General features: G+C 47.6%; 2 protein-coding genes across 3 annotated transcripts; one reads left to right on the plus strand and one right to left on the minus strand.

The window, feature by feature from the left end:
- Nucleotides 1–1,029: 1,029 nt before the first annotated feature.
- Nucleotides 1,030–3,032, plus strand: LOC114440207 (transmembrane protein 238). Its single transcript, XM_028412535.1, has 2 exons — nucleotides 1,030–1,688; nucleotides 2,443–3,032. The coding sequence occupies exon 1, from the start codon at nucleotides 1,142–1,144 to the stop codon at nucleotides 1,673–1,675; it is 534 nt and encodes a 177-aa protein (XP_028268336.1). The 5' UTR covers nucleotides 1,030–1,141; the 3' UTR covers nucleotides 1,676–1,688; nucleotides 2,443–3,032.
- Nucleotides 3,033–5,240: 2,208 nt separating this feature from the next.
- nbr1b (NBR1 autophagy cargo receptor b) lies at nucleotides 5,241–15,344 on the minus strand. Of its 2 annotated transcripts, none has more exons than XM_028412009.1 (23): nucleotides 15,059–15,344; nucleotides 12,416–12,478; nucleotides 12,046–12,064; nucleotides 11,926–11,948; nucleotides 11,655–11,843; nucleotides 11,502–11,582; nucleotides 11,162–11,418; nucleotides 10,946–11,071; nucleotides 10,643–10,849; nucleotides 10,400–10,559; nucleotides 10,183–10,266; nucleotides 9,868–10,053; nucleotides 9,681–9,797; nucleotides 9,533–9,608; nucleotides 9,136–9,246; nucleotides 8,864–9,040; nucleotides 8,514–8,786; nucleotides 8,229–8,418; nucleotides 7,898–8,149; nucleotides 7,732–7,817; nucleotides 7,574–7,652; nucleotides 7,368–7,461; nucleotides 5,241–7,258 (listed from the first exon to the last, which is right to left on the minus strand). In XM_028412009.1, exons 1-23 carry the CDS (start codon nucleotides 15,158–15,160, stop codon nucleotides 7,085–7,087), a joined length of 3,126 nt encoding a protein of 1,041 aa, XP_028267810.1. In that variant the 5' UTR covers nucleotides 15,161–15,344; the 3' UTR covers nucleotides 5,241–7,084. The 2 variants fall into 2 exon arrangements, with proteins under 2 accessions (XP_028267810.1, XP_028267811.1); XM_028412010.1 differs by having other exon boundaries at nucleotides 11,502–11,579; nucleotides 15,059–15,186.
- Nucleotides 15,345–15,441: the final 97 nt, after the last annotated feature.

Here is a 15,441-nt window from a genome sequence, read left to right on the forward strand (position 1 = left end):
CCTGGACAAGAGTTAAAGGGACATGGACAGGGAGAGGGACACTGACTGCCCCCTGCTGCCCAGGAAAGGTGCTCCTTGGCTGGGCAGCCCGCTCCCATGCGCCCTGTGAATAAATTTTGTGCGCACGTTACACATATTTCGTGGCCATGATTTATTTATTTACCATGTCATCAGAGGGGCTCCGTAGTTAAACCTTTGAAGCCATAAAACCTCAGAATACAGGAGACATTTACAATTTTGCTCGATTTGAAAGTTGGTCCAAGGGTTCGGGACTATAACCCAACCTGTGCTCATGTCCTGTGGGCCCCTTTTGTTAGCAGAGATCTGCTGCTTCCCCGAATTTGACTTCCTGGGGTGGGGTGGGTGGGTGTATGTCGAAGCCAGATGTGCATTAAAAAATTACCAATAGTTTAAAACTGAGCTCACAACAACTGTTTTTAACCAGGATTATATGATGATCTAGGAGGAAATGGGAGCATGATCGTTTTGAAGTGGTTGTTTTTTTAGTGTATTTCTGTGTAAAGATGCAAACACTGGGTGCATGTAGCTGAAACAGCTGTTGAAACTTCACAGGGACCAGCTGGAGCAGCTACTGACACCCAGTGGCTGTGTGAGTGTAGTGCAGCTGTGAAGAGTTTGTTCAAGTTAACGCCTGAAACCACACACACAACAAAACCAACAGTATCTATATATTTATATTTTTGACGCCTACATGTTTAAATAATACTGGTTTTTCTGAGGTAATTATACATTTAGAGGAATTTCAATGACGAGATTCTGAGAAGGAAATTACAGTAAAGTCTGGAAAAGAGGTGCAGCTGAGTGATCTGTAGGTCACAGCAGTTTGTCTTTATTGTTTATTTATCGCATATCTTTATTGAATCGCATGATCTGCTGCTGCTATCACAGTGAGTGTTTATGGAGTCCATAAAGACCAGGTCCAGTAACTTCCCGGCCAGGTAAGCCCGCTTGGAGCCCCTCCCCGTCCCCGTGAGGACCACGCCCCCTGAGGTGAGCCTCCGCAGGGCGCCCTGCGCGCCTCGCCTCACCTGGCTGCGCGCTCTGAAACCCAATGCCGCGGCACGAAGCCCCGGGCGCATAAGCAGGTTATTGTTGCGACCTCCGCGCCTCCTGTGAGGACATGGAGCCGGCGTACAGGGGTCTGGGTCGGTGCGTGTGCTGCTTCTGGCTCGCCGTAGCCTTTGACATCGTGGGTCTGGTCGTGCTTCTCATCGGGGTGTTTGTGAACGTGTTTTTCTATGACCTGCTCATCTACGCGGGCGCCATCGTCATCTTCCTCAGCCTCATCTGGTGGGTGTTCTGGTACTCCGGGAACATCGAGGTGCCTCCGGCCGAGCTGGAGGATGATGTCGGGTTACTGAAGAACAAGAATAAGGGCGGTCCGGGCGGTATCGGCGGCGCGGTCCGGCGCCTGTCCGGCCGCGTGTCCAGCAGCATCAGGAGCTCCTTCCGCAGGAACGGAGGGCCGTCCGGCGGCCGCGCGCAGAGGGCGGCCGCGGCCCCGCCGGTGACCTCGCACACGAGAGAGCAAGTGGCCGTCGCCATGACAACCAGGACCCCGCAGGAAAACCCTCCGCACGCCGCGGCTGTCTCCTCGGTAGCAAGCTGTGACGTGGAGATGCCGCACACGACCACGGAGACCTCACCCACATGAAGTCCGGCAACAGGTGAGGCCCGGGACACACACCTGGACCGGAAGGACCGACACACACAACACACTGTATTTCTAACTTTTACATGTCATTCAATTAGTTTTAAACTAAATGTTAATTTAATTTAATTGATATATATATATATATATATATATACATTATTACCAGGGCCGGCCCAAGCCTTTATGGGGCCCTAAGCACCACCTCAGCATCTGATGCTTCTTCATCATCCTATAGGCTGCACTGTGTCTAATACACACTACTGAATGTGTAATAGCATCTTGTTTGTATTAATCAATGTTATTTTTTAAAAATATGTATTTTATCATGGACCTTTGGTGCTCCTGGGGGCCCTAAGCGACCGCATGTTTTGCATATGCCTTGGGCCGGCCCTGATTATTACATCTGTATTATAATGGTGTTTTGATATTGTAGCCATATCAACACACAATAAAACCAAGCACCCAAATAATAATCCTGGTTTTTATCCATTCAGCTTCTATCTCCTATAAATTATTTTTGTTTAATATACGGGCATGTAAAAAAAAATGAAGAGAAACTCTTTGTCTGGGTCTGATGTGGTTAAAATGCAGAACTGTACAAACCACTTATCAGTGGACAATCATTAACCTGCTCACTACACGACGAGCCCTTTGTTTAAACAATAGCGAGCGTTCTGAAACTTCCTTGAAAGCCTCACACATCCCGCCCTGTGTGCAGCCTTTAATCATAATGTTTTCTTCATTTTCTTCCCATTGCTCCATCACAGGAACTGACCTGCACAGATCCTGGTCTGCAGAGTCCCGAGGTGTCTTCAGACGGCTCCCACTGATGCTGCTGCAGCATGTAGCTTTGTTTTTTATGCAGAAGAACCCTTAAAATGTTGTGTTTGTGCGACAGACTTGGAGCCGTGGCAGCGTGTGTGAGAGGTTTACATATACTCAACTTTTGTGGCATTTGTGTTTGAAGGTGAATGTCGCGGGTCGCCACCTTGATGTTTACATTCAGCGTTCAGACCATTCCTTTTAAAGGCAGCCATGGCGTCCTCAGGGACCTTGCTTGGGCAATAAACCTCTGGTAGTGACTTGCAATATTCAGCAGAACAGAAATACCACAAAAGGTCGATGAGCTCGAACTTTCTGCATCATCACGCCTGCAGGGGAAACTCCACCCCTTCCACTTGAGGCCACAAATTTATCGACTGATCAATCAGCCAGCTATGTAGAAAATGAACGGACTGTGACTGTACAGTGGAAGCCATCATGGATTCAAATTTCTGACCTTTTGAATTAGTGTGTGTGTGTGTGTGTGTGTGACTTTTTATTCTCAGGTGTTATTATTAAATTCATTGTAAATACATGACTGTGAGTGAAAAACCTCTTCCTGCCTCCTCTCAGGTAATAAACCCACAGCAGTATACGGGTTTATGTATGGGTGCAGCTTCACCTTGACTCAAATGGTCACATGTAAATGACTCTAAGGTCTAATGTGAGGCCTCCAGGGTGTGTTCAGGGTGAACACACCCTTCAGGCAGTAAAGCAGACGAAGCTGTGCTGCGAGCAGTGACTGTGTTTTATGCTGCGACCCTTTCCTCACTGCTTTCTCTTCAGATATTATTATGTCACTTATTAGGCAGGACTTCCTTCCAAGCAGCCGAGCCGTTAAACAGCACAGAATATAATACCGTTCATGGATGTGAGCCTTTCGGTTTTTGGTAAACAGAATGCTGCCGGGGGAAAAACAGGCGTCTGCGGCAGCTGGTGTCCTCGTTCCCACCCATGATGATAATCAGCTTCAGTGTGTAACCTTTGGAACCAGCTGACTTTATGATGCGGCTGTTTCCTCTGACACCAGCTCTGAATGTGTCTGTGCACGTTATCCATTCCCACAGAGTGCCGGGGGTTGATACAGGTTTCAGTCATCTATTATTTTATATATATATAAATTATGGCGTTCCTGGATTCTCACAAACCCTCTTGTTTTTTAAGCCTCATCATGTAAGGTTTACTCTGTTGCCCCCATGTGGTAATATCAAATAATACAACAATGCATGATGCTACCAAAGACTTAATGATACACCTGCTTATAGACACAAAACACACAAGTGGCCAATACTGCAGCAGTTAATCACTGATCAGGCATCTTGACCTCTGACAGGTGAGGTGAATGACTCTGACTATCTCTGATTAGCTCTTCATCATGGCGCCTGTTAGTGGCTGGAATATATTAGACAGCAAGTAACATGGGCTGACTTGGGGGTTGTTCCTCGTCTGCATTGATCAGTGTCTTTTAAAAGTGGTCCAAGGAAGGAACCGTGCTGAACTGGAGACATGTAGGGATCGAAGGCCGGCCTGTGTGGCTTGATCCAACAGACGAGCTACTGCTGCTCAGACTGCTGAAGAAGTTAATGGTGGTTCTGATAGAAAGGGGTCAGAACACACCCAGCATCAGACACACGGCACCAGGATGCACGATAGGAGGAGGCCAACCCAGGGGAGGCAGTGTAATGCAGGGAAACCTTTGGGTCCTGCCGTGCACAGGGATGTTACTTTGACACATAGCAGCTACCGAAGCACTGCTGCAGAGTCAGACCATGTCCTGCAGCCGGTCAGCGGGACGATGTGCTGTGCCACAAAACTAAAGTGCAAGTTTAAGGCATTGACTTGGACCAACACATTCAGTCCATGGAGGCCCTGTCTCTTAACTTACAGGACTTAAAGGTGCTGGTGGGTCTGGTCGAGTCCAAGTTAGGGCTGTTTTATTTCAGCAAAAGAGGAGCAACAAAATATTAGGCAGGTGCCTGATCGATGTCTGTCTGAATTGAAAAAGTCAATGTCTAAAAGCTAAGGTAACGTTGACCTGTTTACAGCTCCAGAGGCCTGCTCACTAGCGCCCCCTAAACTCAGATAGTTTAATGTCTTTCATGGAGATTCTCAGGGTGGTACCATACGGTCTGTGGTGTTGTGTTCTGAGAGACAATACGATCATATCTGCTCGTTGATCGATAGTATTGATTTTATTTGTAGACAGAATGATTTGTACATCATAACCATGTTCATAAAGTGCCACAGAAAAAAAAGCTCAAACAATCCAGCTCTCCTCCTCCTCCTCCTCCTTAAATCCCTCCACTTGTCATAATATCAAAATATTTCACATGACTGCCCCCTGTGGGACACATATACACCTCTAATTAAAGCAGAAAGGACACGTACAGGAACAGCATGTGAAGCTCTTCATCTTCATCACTTACAGCCAGAACACATCTCACCGCTGCTGTATCCACACGTTTTCAGCAAAGTGGTGAGATTTAAGAAACCCTAGAATATATAATGTAAAGAGGACAAAAAACACAAACATGTTCCACTGGCATTCTTCTTTTTGACAGCAAAAACAACCAATCACTTCACAGCATAGATCCGTTACAGCATCACTGCAGTCCATTTCCATTCACAACTTTGGTATTTCAACAAAACAGAGAAGAAAATCTACTAAATCAAACGTGCCAGGAGTCATAATAATAAAATATCCTGTTCACTGACGGGTAAAGATGGAATCACTGCGTTTTTATTTGTATTTGCAGCTTATGCCAATAGCATGTGCTAACAGGGTGACCTGTCTTCTCAGAGTCCTTCAAGTCTTTTTCACTTGTGCAAATAAAAAAACAAAAAACAACAAAATCAGTTTCTTACAAAGGAAAACACTTACACTAACACAGCAGAGCGGGTTCAACCACCACACGATAAGCCTAAAAATACGACGTCCACGGCCTTCAAGCATTCCAAGCAGAAACAAAAGAAACACCTTAAACTATCTCGACTCTGAACTAATGAAGTCAGACAGATGTTCCAGCTATAAGATCTCTGTGGATATTCACACATTTCACACATTCCAGTTAAGAGTTTGGAATGACCTTACTACACACACACACACACACACACACACACACACTCTGCCTGCAGGAGAGTCAGACAGCTGACAAAATAATGTGAGCTGTAAATCTAAAGCGAATCACATGAGCTGACTGCGATGTAACGCTCAAAAGAGGACGTACATTTAATTCACAAACCTATGTTGAAGCCTATGTGCGTTACCATGGTTACCAAATGATGCTGAAACCTGACGTCTCCCTCAGTGACTCTGAGCCAAACACTTCACATCTTTGTTTCCCCCGATTTCTTTTTTTTTTTCGTTTCTACCACAGAAATACAGACGGATGTGTTTGATTAACCGCTGCTGATAAAAAATGATCCCCAATAGAATCAGTCAGCAGTCCTTCAAATGTCATCCAGACACCATCAGCTGACTCTAAACTACGTCAGTCTCTCTAGGAGGAACGCAGAGAATCTTCACTGTGAGAGCCACAAAGTGTGGAAGGAGGATGTCAAGAAGAGCGAATGGTCCCTGTGTCTTTCAAGCTTTTAAGTGCAAACATACTCTGTTCCTCATCTAAAGTCTCGGAGGGGAATGTTGCTTTTAGTGCTCATCTACTCATATACAGCAGGTTCTACGTACAGTCTGGTACTGGGTGCATGAGATCCCTATATACACAACGCATCAGTGATATGGACCCAAAAAACACGAGGCATTGTTCACATATCAGCCTGTAACCCTGGTGTGATCAGAGTGTGGGTGACTTCTTTTTCATATTTAAATAAAACGCGATGTATATTGATCTATATTATCAATAAAAAAAAGGTTTGGAATGTCTGATGTTTGACTAATGATGGGATCAAAGACCTTACAATTAAATACACTAAAATACTTAAATCTAATGTAACAAGCCAATAAATGCTCATTGACACTAAAAGCTAACGTGTTAAAAGGACGTAAACTTTAGGTTCACATCATTTCAACCAAAAGAAAAACCACAGACTCTCCAATAGAAACGAGGAGTGTATGAGCCCTGTGTGTCACAGATCCACTCAGTGTGGGTTTGTTCATTCTCTGACTAGCTATCACCGTGAGCGTGGTGTGGACATCCAGATGTGAGTACTTCATGTTGAATCTGTTTTTCATCACTGGAATCATCAAATGAAAACAACACGGGGCTATGACTGTTTTATAAAATCTGACTTCTGATAATTGTCTTCAAACCAAAACACACCGTGTGCTCACACCTTTAAGAAAAACTACACACAGATTATTTCAGGACCTTCTTCTTTCTTCTTCTTTTAAGACTTGCATGTGACATAAACCTGCCTATGCTGCAGACAGTGGGTGTTTGATGGTCGAGCACAAGATCCCAGAGGCTTTGCTGGAATGTCCCCTTAATCCATATGGACCAATCAGTGGAGAGATGGACAGAAGGAGGAAGATGAAAGGTAGATGAGCAGAAATTAAGTCTTCTTCTCCTCTTCCTTCACCCATCATTCAGGTGTTTCATCTCCTCTTTCCTTCTCCCTCTCCTCTCGTCAGTAGCGGGTCGAGTACCAGTCATTGTCGGTCATCTGGACGAGCTCGTTCACCACGTCCAGCAGGTTGTAGTTGTGTTTCTTCAGGAGCCGCTGGTTCAGCGGTCGATCCCCAAAACCCATCTCCACCAGCACGGCCATCATAGTGTCCTGGGTGGATGCATCCACAGGTGGCTACGTGGTAAGAAAAGAAGATCTTATCAGTCTAGGAACCAAAGCCAGTGATCAACATAAAGCCTGGTTAAACAGAATCCGACCATCAGAACCTCACAAGCTTCAGTACCTGTGTGGGGCCCTGTCCAGTGAACAAGGCTTTGTAGGCAGAGGCAGCTACAGACAGAGCTCCTTTCACCAGGCCACTGGTGATTCCTGGGTGCCTGACGTGAGAAGAGGGAAGACACTTTTACACAACAACATCATTGGGGTAAAAAAAAGTTTTATTTTCTTTTTTTAATTTTCTCTTCATAGCTTCACAGCACACAGGCTGACCTGGGGTCCTCTGGGTTTCCCTCCTCTGTATCCTCAGGAGCTTCAGTATCATCTGTCTGAGTATCGTTCGGACCAGAGGCTGTGAGACAGCACAGTCCAACATTAGCCCTGACTCCATCACATGTGTATCCAGTTTAAAAATAACGACATGTGCCTACCATCCTCGTTCTGGTAGAGTTCAGAGCCCTCTGCTCCCTCCTCAGCATCAGCAGCATCTGCATCTGTTTCTTCACTGAACTCTGGACTGTACAAGATGTTGAAGACATTTTTACCCCATTCTCAGACATTTACAGTTTGTAATACCAAAACCAGTTTTATACTGACCTGGGTGGGACGATGGCTTTAGGTGGAGCCACCACTTCAGGTGTGAGCGGCTCATCGTCCAGCGTCTGAGACGTACAGAGCATGTCGTTGGCACTGCTGGCTCCCGACAGCTCCGTCCCCAGAGCTGCTGCACCTTCGCCAGCCTCACCCTGGTCCCCCTCAGTGGTGCTGCAGCCTGGGTGGTCAGAAGATGGGGTATCTGGGTCTGTGGGGGTCTTGGCTGGGATGTCACCGGGCTGGGACAGAGCAGAGCTGAAACAGGGAAAGGAATGTGGTTGGTTACTCAAATGAAAATACTTTTACTCGACTCCAGAGCTGCCGGGGCTCATACCTGTACATAGACTCCCCCAGCGGCCGACTGGTGTCGAAGCAGTCGGGGAGGATGATGATGTAATCCTCGGAGGAGGTGGAGGATGAGCGGCTCCTCGTCCCTTCTCTCTTCTCCTCTCCCTCCTTCTCCTCTCTCTCCTTCACCTTGGACTCCACACAAATGCTCTCGATGTGGGACTCCTCAACATCACCTGAGAGGACATTCAGAAACATGTCAGGATATCACAAGATCTGCTTATTAGATACAACGCTGCTACCACACTGGCAGTCAGTCAATCTCCATCACCTGTAGTGACCATAGGCGGAGCAGGGAGCAGGGTCGGTGCTGAGCTGGGGCCAGGCACAGGAGACGGTGCCACGGACAGGGGAGCAGGCAGGGAGGCTTTCAGCGGGGAGGGAAGGGAAGCCTTGAGGGTAGCTGGTGGTTTCAGGGGGTTGTTGGAGGTGCTGGGGCTGCTGTCGGAGCTCTCCTCTGGTTTCACGGCTTTGCTCTTCACGCAGGACGTTGAGGAGGAGCAGGAGGAAGAGGAGCAGCCGCCTTGAGCAGCTGGACGGACTACTGAAAGCACACAGGAGGATGTGATGCTTTCCTCACATGCAGAGTCTTGTCCTAACCTTTCCTGGATCTTGACTTACCTTTATCCGTCCCTGGACGGGACCCTCGTAGTGGAGCATGGTCGGGTGCCTCCTCCAGGGTCATTGATCGAATCACGGTCTCGCAAACAAACTGAGTCCCACTGATCTCATCCTCACCTTCCTCCTGAGCTGGAACCCCGCCCCCCTCGGCTCCAGCTGCTGCCCCATGGGACACATCTGAGGATCAGCAACACACAATCAAACGTCACAGTGTACAAGCTGGACCTGCGTGTGCTCATACAGGACAACAGAAAAAGACAAAACTGCATTACCCATAATGCTATTGATGACCTCAGTCTCCTCTTGGATCAGACCCAAAGAGGGACTACCTTTGTCCTGCAGGTGGCCCTCTTGAGGCAAAGGTGAGATGCAGGGAGTCATGTCTGGATGGAGCACAGAGACAGGATTGTAATGTTCTTGTTCCATGGCCAGTTTTTAATCTGCTTAAACTTTACTATTATTATTATTATTATTATTATTATTATTGTCAGAATGCAAATCAAATCTGGAACACAAGCTAGTTTTGAAACCAAATCAGAGAAAAAAGCTTGATCAGTGCTGAATAATTTAGATGAAGTAGAATCATTTATCATTAAAACCGAGTCTCAGGACAACCATCTCCATGCAGTCAGGATTCCAGACCCCAACACTAGTTTCAAGTCCTTTTACCAGCAGGGGTGTTGTTTGGGGCGCTCTCCAACTCTTGCACAATGTTGATGTCCAACAGTTCAAAAGACAGAAGGTCCTGAAAGATTAGAAAAAACAGGTCAGAGCTGGGCAGCAGCAGTGCAAAGCTGCTGACTGCAGGTTACATTACCTGTGCAGTGAGCAGGTCCACAGAGGGGATGTAGTACTCCTCCTGGTCCACTGACATTAATGGCTGCTCCCTAGAAGCTGCACAGGCTTTCCCATCCTTTGCCACTGGGTTCTTACCCTGCAGACAAATGCTTACATGAAAGCACATCCATGCACGTGTTTAATGTCTAAATGTCAGAGGATGCTACCTGCGGTGTGACACAGGGAGACACAAGTATCCCATCAGCCATCATGGGTGCAGGCGCCAGAGGGTCCACCACGATGCTGCACCACACTCTCGGACCGAACTGTTCCCCTGCGTGGGCCAGACGCCAGTGGGAGGTGTAGGAGCCCTCCACGCCGGGCGCACACAGCGCCACGCTCACTATACCGACCTGGACACACAGACAGGATACAGATGGCAGAGATGTTTCTATGTAAATAAACGAATCCAAGAAATATGATCTGGGTGACAAAGTCCGGATGCATTTGCAAGGTAGGTGAAATTTAAAACCTCATCATACCTGTCCTGGCTGGAGGAAGGGAACAGACACTTCTCTCCAGCGATCCCCAGATCCCACTGCCAGGTTTCCCCACATGAACTTCAGCTGCAGGAAGCACAAGACGTGTTGTTAGAGGGAGCAGATCCTTTAAAACTCACTCAAAACAAGCCTCAAGGAAAATATTAAAAATGTAAATGTGTCAGAAAGGAGCAGACTGGACTGCTGTGCAGGGTTTTACCTTAGTATCAGCGCTCCAGCTTATCGTTCCAGTGTTCCTCATTTTCCAGTACTTGATAAACTTGGTCCCAGGACGCAGCCGGGTTCCATCAGGAAGGTTCTCATCCAGAAAAGTAGCCGTCATGGCAGGAACCACCAGAGGGCACGGGCGCTTCGGACGCCTGGGAAAGAAAATTAAATCTTTATTTCCTTAGACTGCTTCCACCTCCGTTGCCTCCATCGTTGTATTTATCGTTTAACCTACTCAGGGCTGTTGTGCTGGGTGGCACGAGGCTGCAGCAGGACAGGAGAGGAGCTTCCGTCTCTGTGGGAGGAGCTCCACTGAATTCCCCGCCTCTCCATCCTCAGCTGTTTGCGGATCTCTTTGACCTCAGCCTTCAGCAGGCGCTTCTCTGCTTTCAGTCGCTGCTTTTCTGCCTTTCGGAAACTACGGTCTCCTCGCCTGTAGAACCTGATGAATACATCATGACAAAAGGTGCTGTTGTAGTTTGTGTTTCTACACTGATACGTAAGCATCCAGTAAACTTGGATCATAGTGGTGCTGTACCTGCTGTGGTCTGGGGCAGGGGATCCGTGCTCCGGGATGGACAGAGGAGTCCTGGCCCTCACCAGATTGTGACTGGGGTCATGAGAGAAGCTGCAGGGCTCGCACAGAGTACAGGAGGTGCACACACTGATGAAGGGCAGGGACAGAGGAAGCACACCTCTGAGCACCATGTCTGAACATGTCTGATACATGGAAGTCTGCCAAAGCACACTGTACCTGCACTGGTAGCCTCCTCCGGTGGTCTGCCCCCTGCAGGAGGAACAGGGTGGAGTGGAAGAGGATGGAGCTCCAGGCAGGGTGGAGGAGGTCACCTCAGGGACCTGCTGGGTATCCGCTCCTCCTACTGCCTCCCCTCTACCTCCGCCCACTCCCCCTGCTCCTCCTCCACCTCCCAGGGGCTTGTGGATGCAGCACTGTCCGGAGAACTCCCGGCAGATCTTCTCCACGGCCTCACGAACCACCTGGTCCTTAAACTGGAAGGACGAGGTGGAGAATGGGACCGTTACCTCATCAACAAGCCTAACTCGTAAAAGTCCCTCCCTCAGATTCTTTTTACCTTCTCCATGTACGAGGTGAACCAGGCCGGAGGAGTCTTGTCCTCTTCTTTGGTCCCTTTCACTTCTTTCAAGATCACCTGCTAAACAAAACACACATTCAGTAGAAACTCTCTCTTTGTTTCTTCGTTTCGCTGCACGTGCTGCTGTCTTACCATGCCCTGCTCTGGCACTGCAGCCTGGACCTTGCGGCTGACCACCTGGGCCAGGGCGGGGCAGTGCTGTGGGGGCCTGAAGCCTCTCTTGGGCTCTGCTCCACTGGCCTTGGTGGTGGAGACCCTGGTGGGCTGCCCGCGAGTCTCATACACGTTCATGTGCAGGCGGTTCCCCTGCCTCGCTGCACTCTGGGATACGAACCAATCAAGTTGTCAATAAAGCTTCATTTTACGAACACAACATGGAGCACGTGTTTTTTTCTCAGCTTACCTTCAAAGCCTCCTCGTACTCCACTGAAATAACAGTTTTAATAAGATGTTAAAATGCAATGACTCATTTTGATCAGGTTGTTTAGCATGCTGGGACGTGTGACTGTTCATGTTCACTTACCCTGACTGTTAATGGACACCTGTGGAGGAGAAAGAAGAGGGTGACGATGATGATGATGCATTAACTTCACAGCCCATTGTAATGTGAGCATAATGTTTTCTGTTTCTCTGGAGGAGCTTCACCAAGTTAGAGGAAACAAAGCTCTGTCTCATTTCATGTGATACAGACTGAAGGTGAGGTAACATGGGAATTTTAGAGCTTGACCGATATCAGGGCTAAGTGACAGATGCACTCGGGCTACAGTTGCTCGACTATGGTCACATTTTTCACTGTGCTCTCCTCCAGCTTTGTGGAAATGTAACAGTCAGTGGAGCGGACCTTTAAATACATAGGAAAGAAAATGATCATTAAAAAAGAGGGAATCTCTCACCTCCTCGTTCTCTTCATCAAAATAGGTCAGCTGAAGGCTGCACAGGCCAAAGGAGCGCTTCACCTGAGAAACACACAAACACAGTGTGGAGTGAGGACAGATGGGCGGCTGTCCTTTACAGATGAGCGACACCCACAGCAGCTATTTCAATTTGAATGAACTCAGTGACTCAGACCGAGTGAGTGTGTGTGTGTGTGTGTGTGTGTGTGTGTGTGTGTGTGTGTGTGTGTGTGTGTGTGTGTGTGTGTGTGTGTGTGTGTGTGTGTGTGTGTGTGTGTGTGTGTGCAGTGTCTTTTAGTTGCCAAGTGACTGAAAAAAGCAGAGGCTGTGTTTTCCATACGTCCAACATCAAAAAGGAGGAGACTCGGGGACAGGTGTCCATCCACACGCCTGCTGGCTGGACCCTGACCTCCACCCCTGTGTGGCGCTCCATCAGCACGAACCAATAAGAGCTCTTATTGTATGTAGTGCTATTAAGCACTTCACATGGACTGTAACAAACAAAAAGCACTTGTACATCAAACCCACTTGCATCCCTCTCACATCTGTGACTCAGCAGCACTCAGACAAATGAACTCCACCAGACTGCTGTGGCCCCGAGAGGCGGAGCATAAATCCAACAACGCAGGGCTCCAGGCCCGTGTTTCACTTTCCTGTTTGACTCAAGGCGTTTTCAATACCACGGATATATTTTCTGTTAGAGGACCAGTTCCCTCTGAACTCCCATCAAGCACCAGTGTGAGGAAACGTCACAGCGTTATACGAGCTGAAAAACACTGCAGCTCCTCCCTGTGTGTTATTTTAATGTATATTAACCCTTCATGTGATGTATCTGGTGTTAGGGGGCAGCTCGGCCTGAGGTGTGATTTATGTTATCCATGATGAGACAGGAGCAGGTAGATTCTGTTGACACTGTTGTGGAAACTTTTCTGCTCTGATTTATTCTTTGCAAAGAAGGTCAATCAAAAACACTCTAGCGGTCAGAATGAATGAAAGACCCCGAACATGGGGAACATGGGGAACATGTCGCAGTTATACCTGCATCAGCCTCCCCCCTCCTAATCAAGTCACACCCTCTTCTATCTGGTCACAGACCCACTGTCTCCTGGTTATACTTTGAAGTTTTAAGTTGGCTTCCTGGAGTGTGAGATGTTAATTCACATCTTAATGATATTTTCCTGGAGTCCCGTAGGTCACGGAGCCATTTGTCTCCTGATCGCACCTTGAGGCTGACCTCCTGGAGTGTGGGATACAGTTCAGGGGTTTGGATACAGTATCTCCTCCTGGAGTCTGTTGTGTGTTGGAAGGGCCTGGCCATCAACATGGAATGGCAAAAGGCAGGGGAAGTGTCACATTGGTGAGAAACAAGAGGTGGGGTGCTGCAGGGGAGTGAACTCAGATTAGGGGAGGCTATGATATACAGGGACAGGCACAGATGTTTCAGGGAATTAATCAACAAGGATTAAAGATTAAAGTAACAACAAATATTTAGGATAGACTGCATATGCAAAGATCAAAATTTCCATCACAACACACACATACACAACCTGCCCGACCTCATCCTCCTTCACAGAGACCTTTCCTGACATGTCACGAGATAATCTGTCATTTGATAGCTGAAAAAAACAAGGTCCCCGCCGCCTCCCTCTGATGTAACACCACTACTTTTTTTACTATTTCGGGACATTTGGGGAAGAAAACCTCCTCAGAAACAGCAAAGCATTAAGGGAGGCTGCCACTATTGATTATTATTTTATGTTTATTATGCTGTTAAATGTTGTAAAATGTTGTTATTTGTGATGATCGCAGCCTCTGCTGTTGTTTTTAATTTTGCTTTCATTTTCCTCCTGAAGGTCCGGGACTTTCAGCCTGGACCATGCAGGCTCATAACATCAGTAATCGTGTATTGACAGAGGTCCGAGCTGTCGATACTTACACAGCTGGACCACCACATGACTCGACTGCTGTGTTGTTGGACTTTGTGCTGTATACATGTTCATTATACTCTAAGTGCTGAGTTGCTTCAACATTAAATCAAAGAGCAGCTACTAATGACTGATGGAAGATCAACCACAACATCAGGACATGTTCACGTGTGCCAAACAAAACCACAAATATTCTATTTAAACACAAAAAAGAGCAAAGGTTAACCATTTGTTTGGTGTGAAAAATAAGGCTCTGATCAGAGGGCCTGTCATACAGACATAAACAGCTCGGTGGTCCCCGTGGTTTAAGGTTCTACCTACATGTGAGGCCTGCTTTATGATGGACTCCTCAGAACACAGCTACCTGACTGCTGCTGCGCAGGATTTGCAAAACATCAATTCATACCTCTCATACCAGCTATGTTGAGCAGGTAAACAGTGTTTCCATGACGACAAACATTATAATAATCCTGTCAGGGCCGTGCTGTCCCTCCCTGTCCTCTGTGGCGACACATTCCATCCGAGTGTTGCCTACTATCTCACAAACAGCCGCTGTGTGAATGCGCTTCCTGTTAACACAACACAACAATCCCACCACCTCCACCACCTCCACCAGCAGCACCACCAGCGGCGGCTGTAAACAGAGGCAGCAGCCGGCTGACGGTGCTCTGTGAGCGGTGATGTTTGAGAGCGGGCCCGGTGATTGTCTCCGTCTTACCATGGCCTCCATCGACTCCCAGCTCTTGGTTTCGGATCCCGACAGGAGGAAATTCTTGGAATTCCCCCTGAAATTCACCTTCAGGTTGATGTAGAAGTCCATGGCGTCGTCTGTCCGGTGTTTTAACGCATATTACGGACACGCAGCGGGTTTTTTCAGCACCGACGACGGTTATTCGGGTTAATCTCACCAATTCAGTCCACTGTGACTTTATCCGACGAGGGATGAGGCGTATTGTGTGTTTACATCAGCGCCCTGGACACGCCCCCTTCAGACCATGTGTCCGGAAGAGCTGCTTTAGTTTCTTCTTCTTTGATTTCTGTTTGATGCCTTCTAGCACGTTCTTCTTCTTCTTCCTCTTTTTCCACCCTCATGATAGATTT

This window comes from Parambassis ranga, chromosome 8 (assembly GCF_900634625.1).
Source record: "Parambassis ranga chromosome 8, fParRan2.1, whole genome shotgun sequence".
Classification (NCBI taxonomy): Eukaryota; Metazoa; Chordata; class Actinopteri; family Ambassidae; genus Parambassis; species Parambassis ranga.

Coding starts and splice junctions, on each gene's coding strand:
- LOC114440207 (XM_028412535.1), top strand. CDS start 1,142: ATGGAGCCGGCGTACAGGGGTCTGGGTCGGTGCGTGTGCTGCTTCTGG.
- nbr1b (XM_028412009.1), bottom strand. CDS start 15,160: ATGGACTTCTACATCAACCTGAAGGTGAATTTCAGGGGGAATTCCAAG. Junction 9,247..9,532: donor CCCAAACAACACCCCTGCTG/GTAAAAGGACTT, acceptor TGCTCCATCCAG/ACATGACTCCCTGCATCTCA. Junction 9,041..9,135: donor GGTCATCAATAGCATTATGG/GTAATGCAGTTT, acceptor GCTGATCCTCAG/ATGTGTCCCATGGGGCAGCA.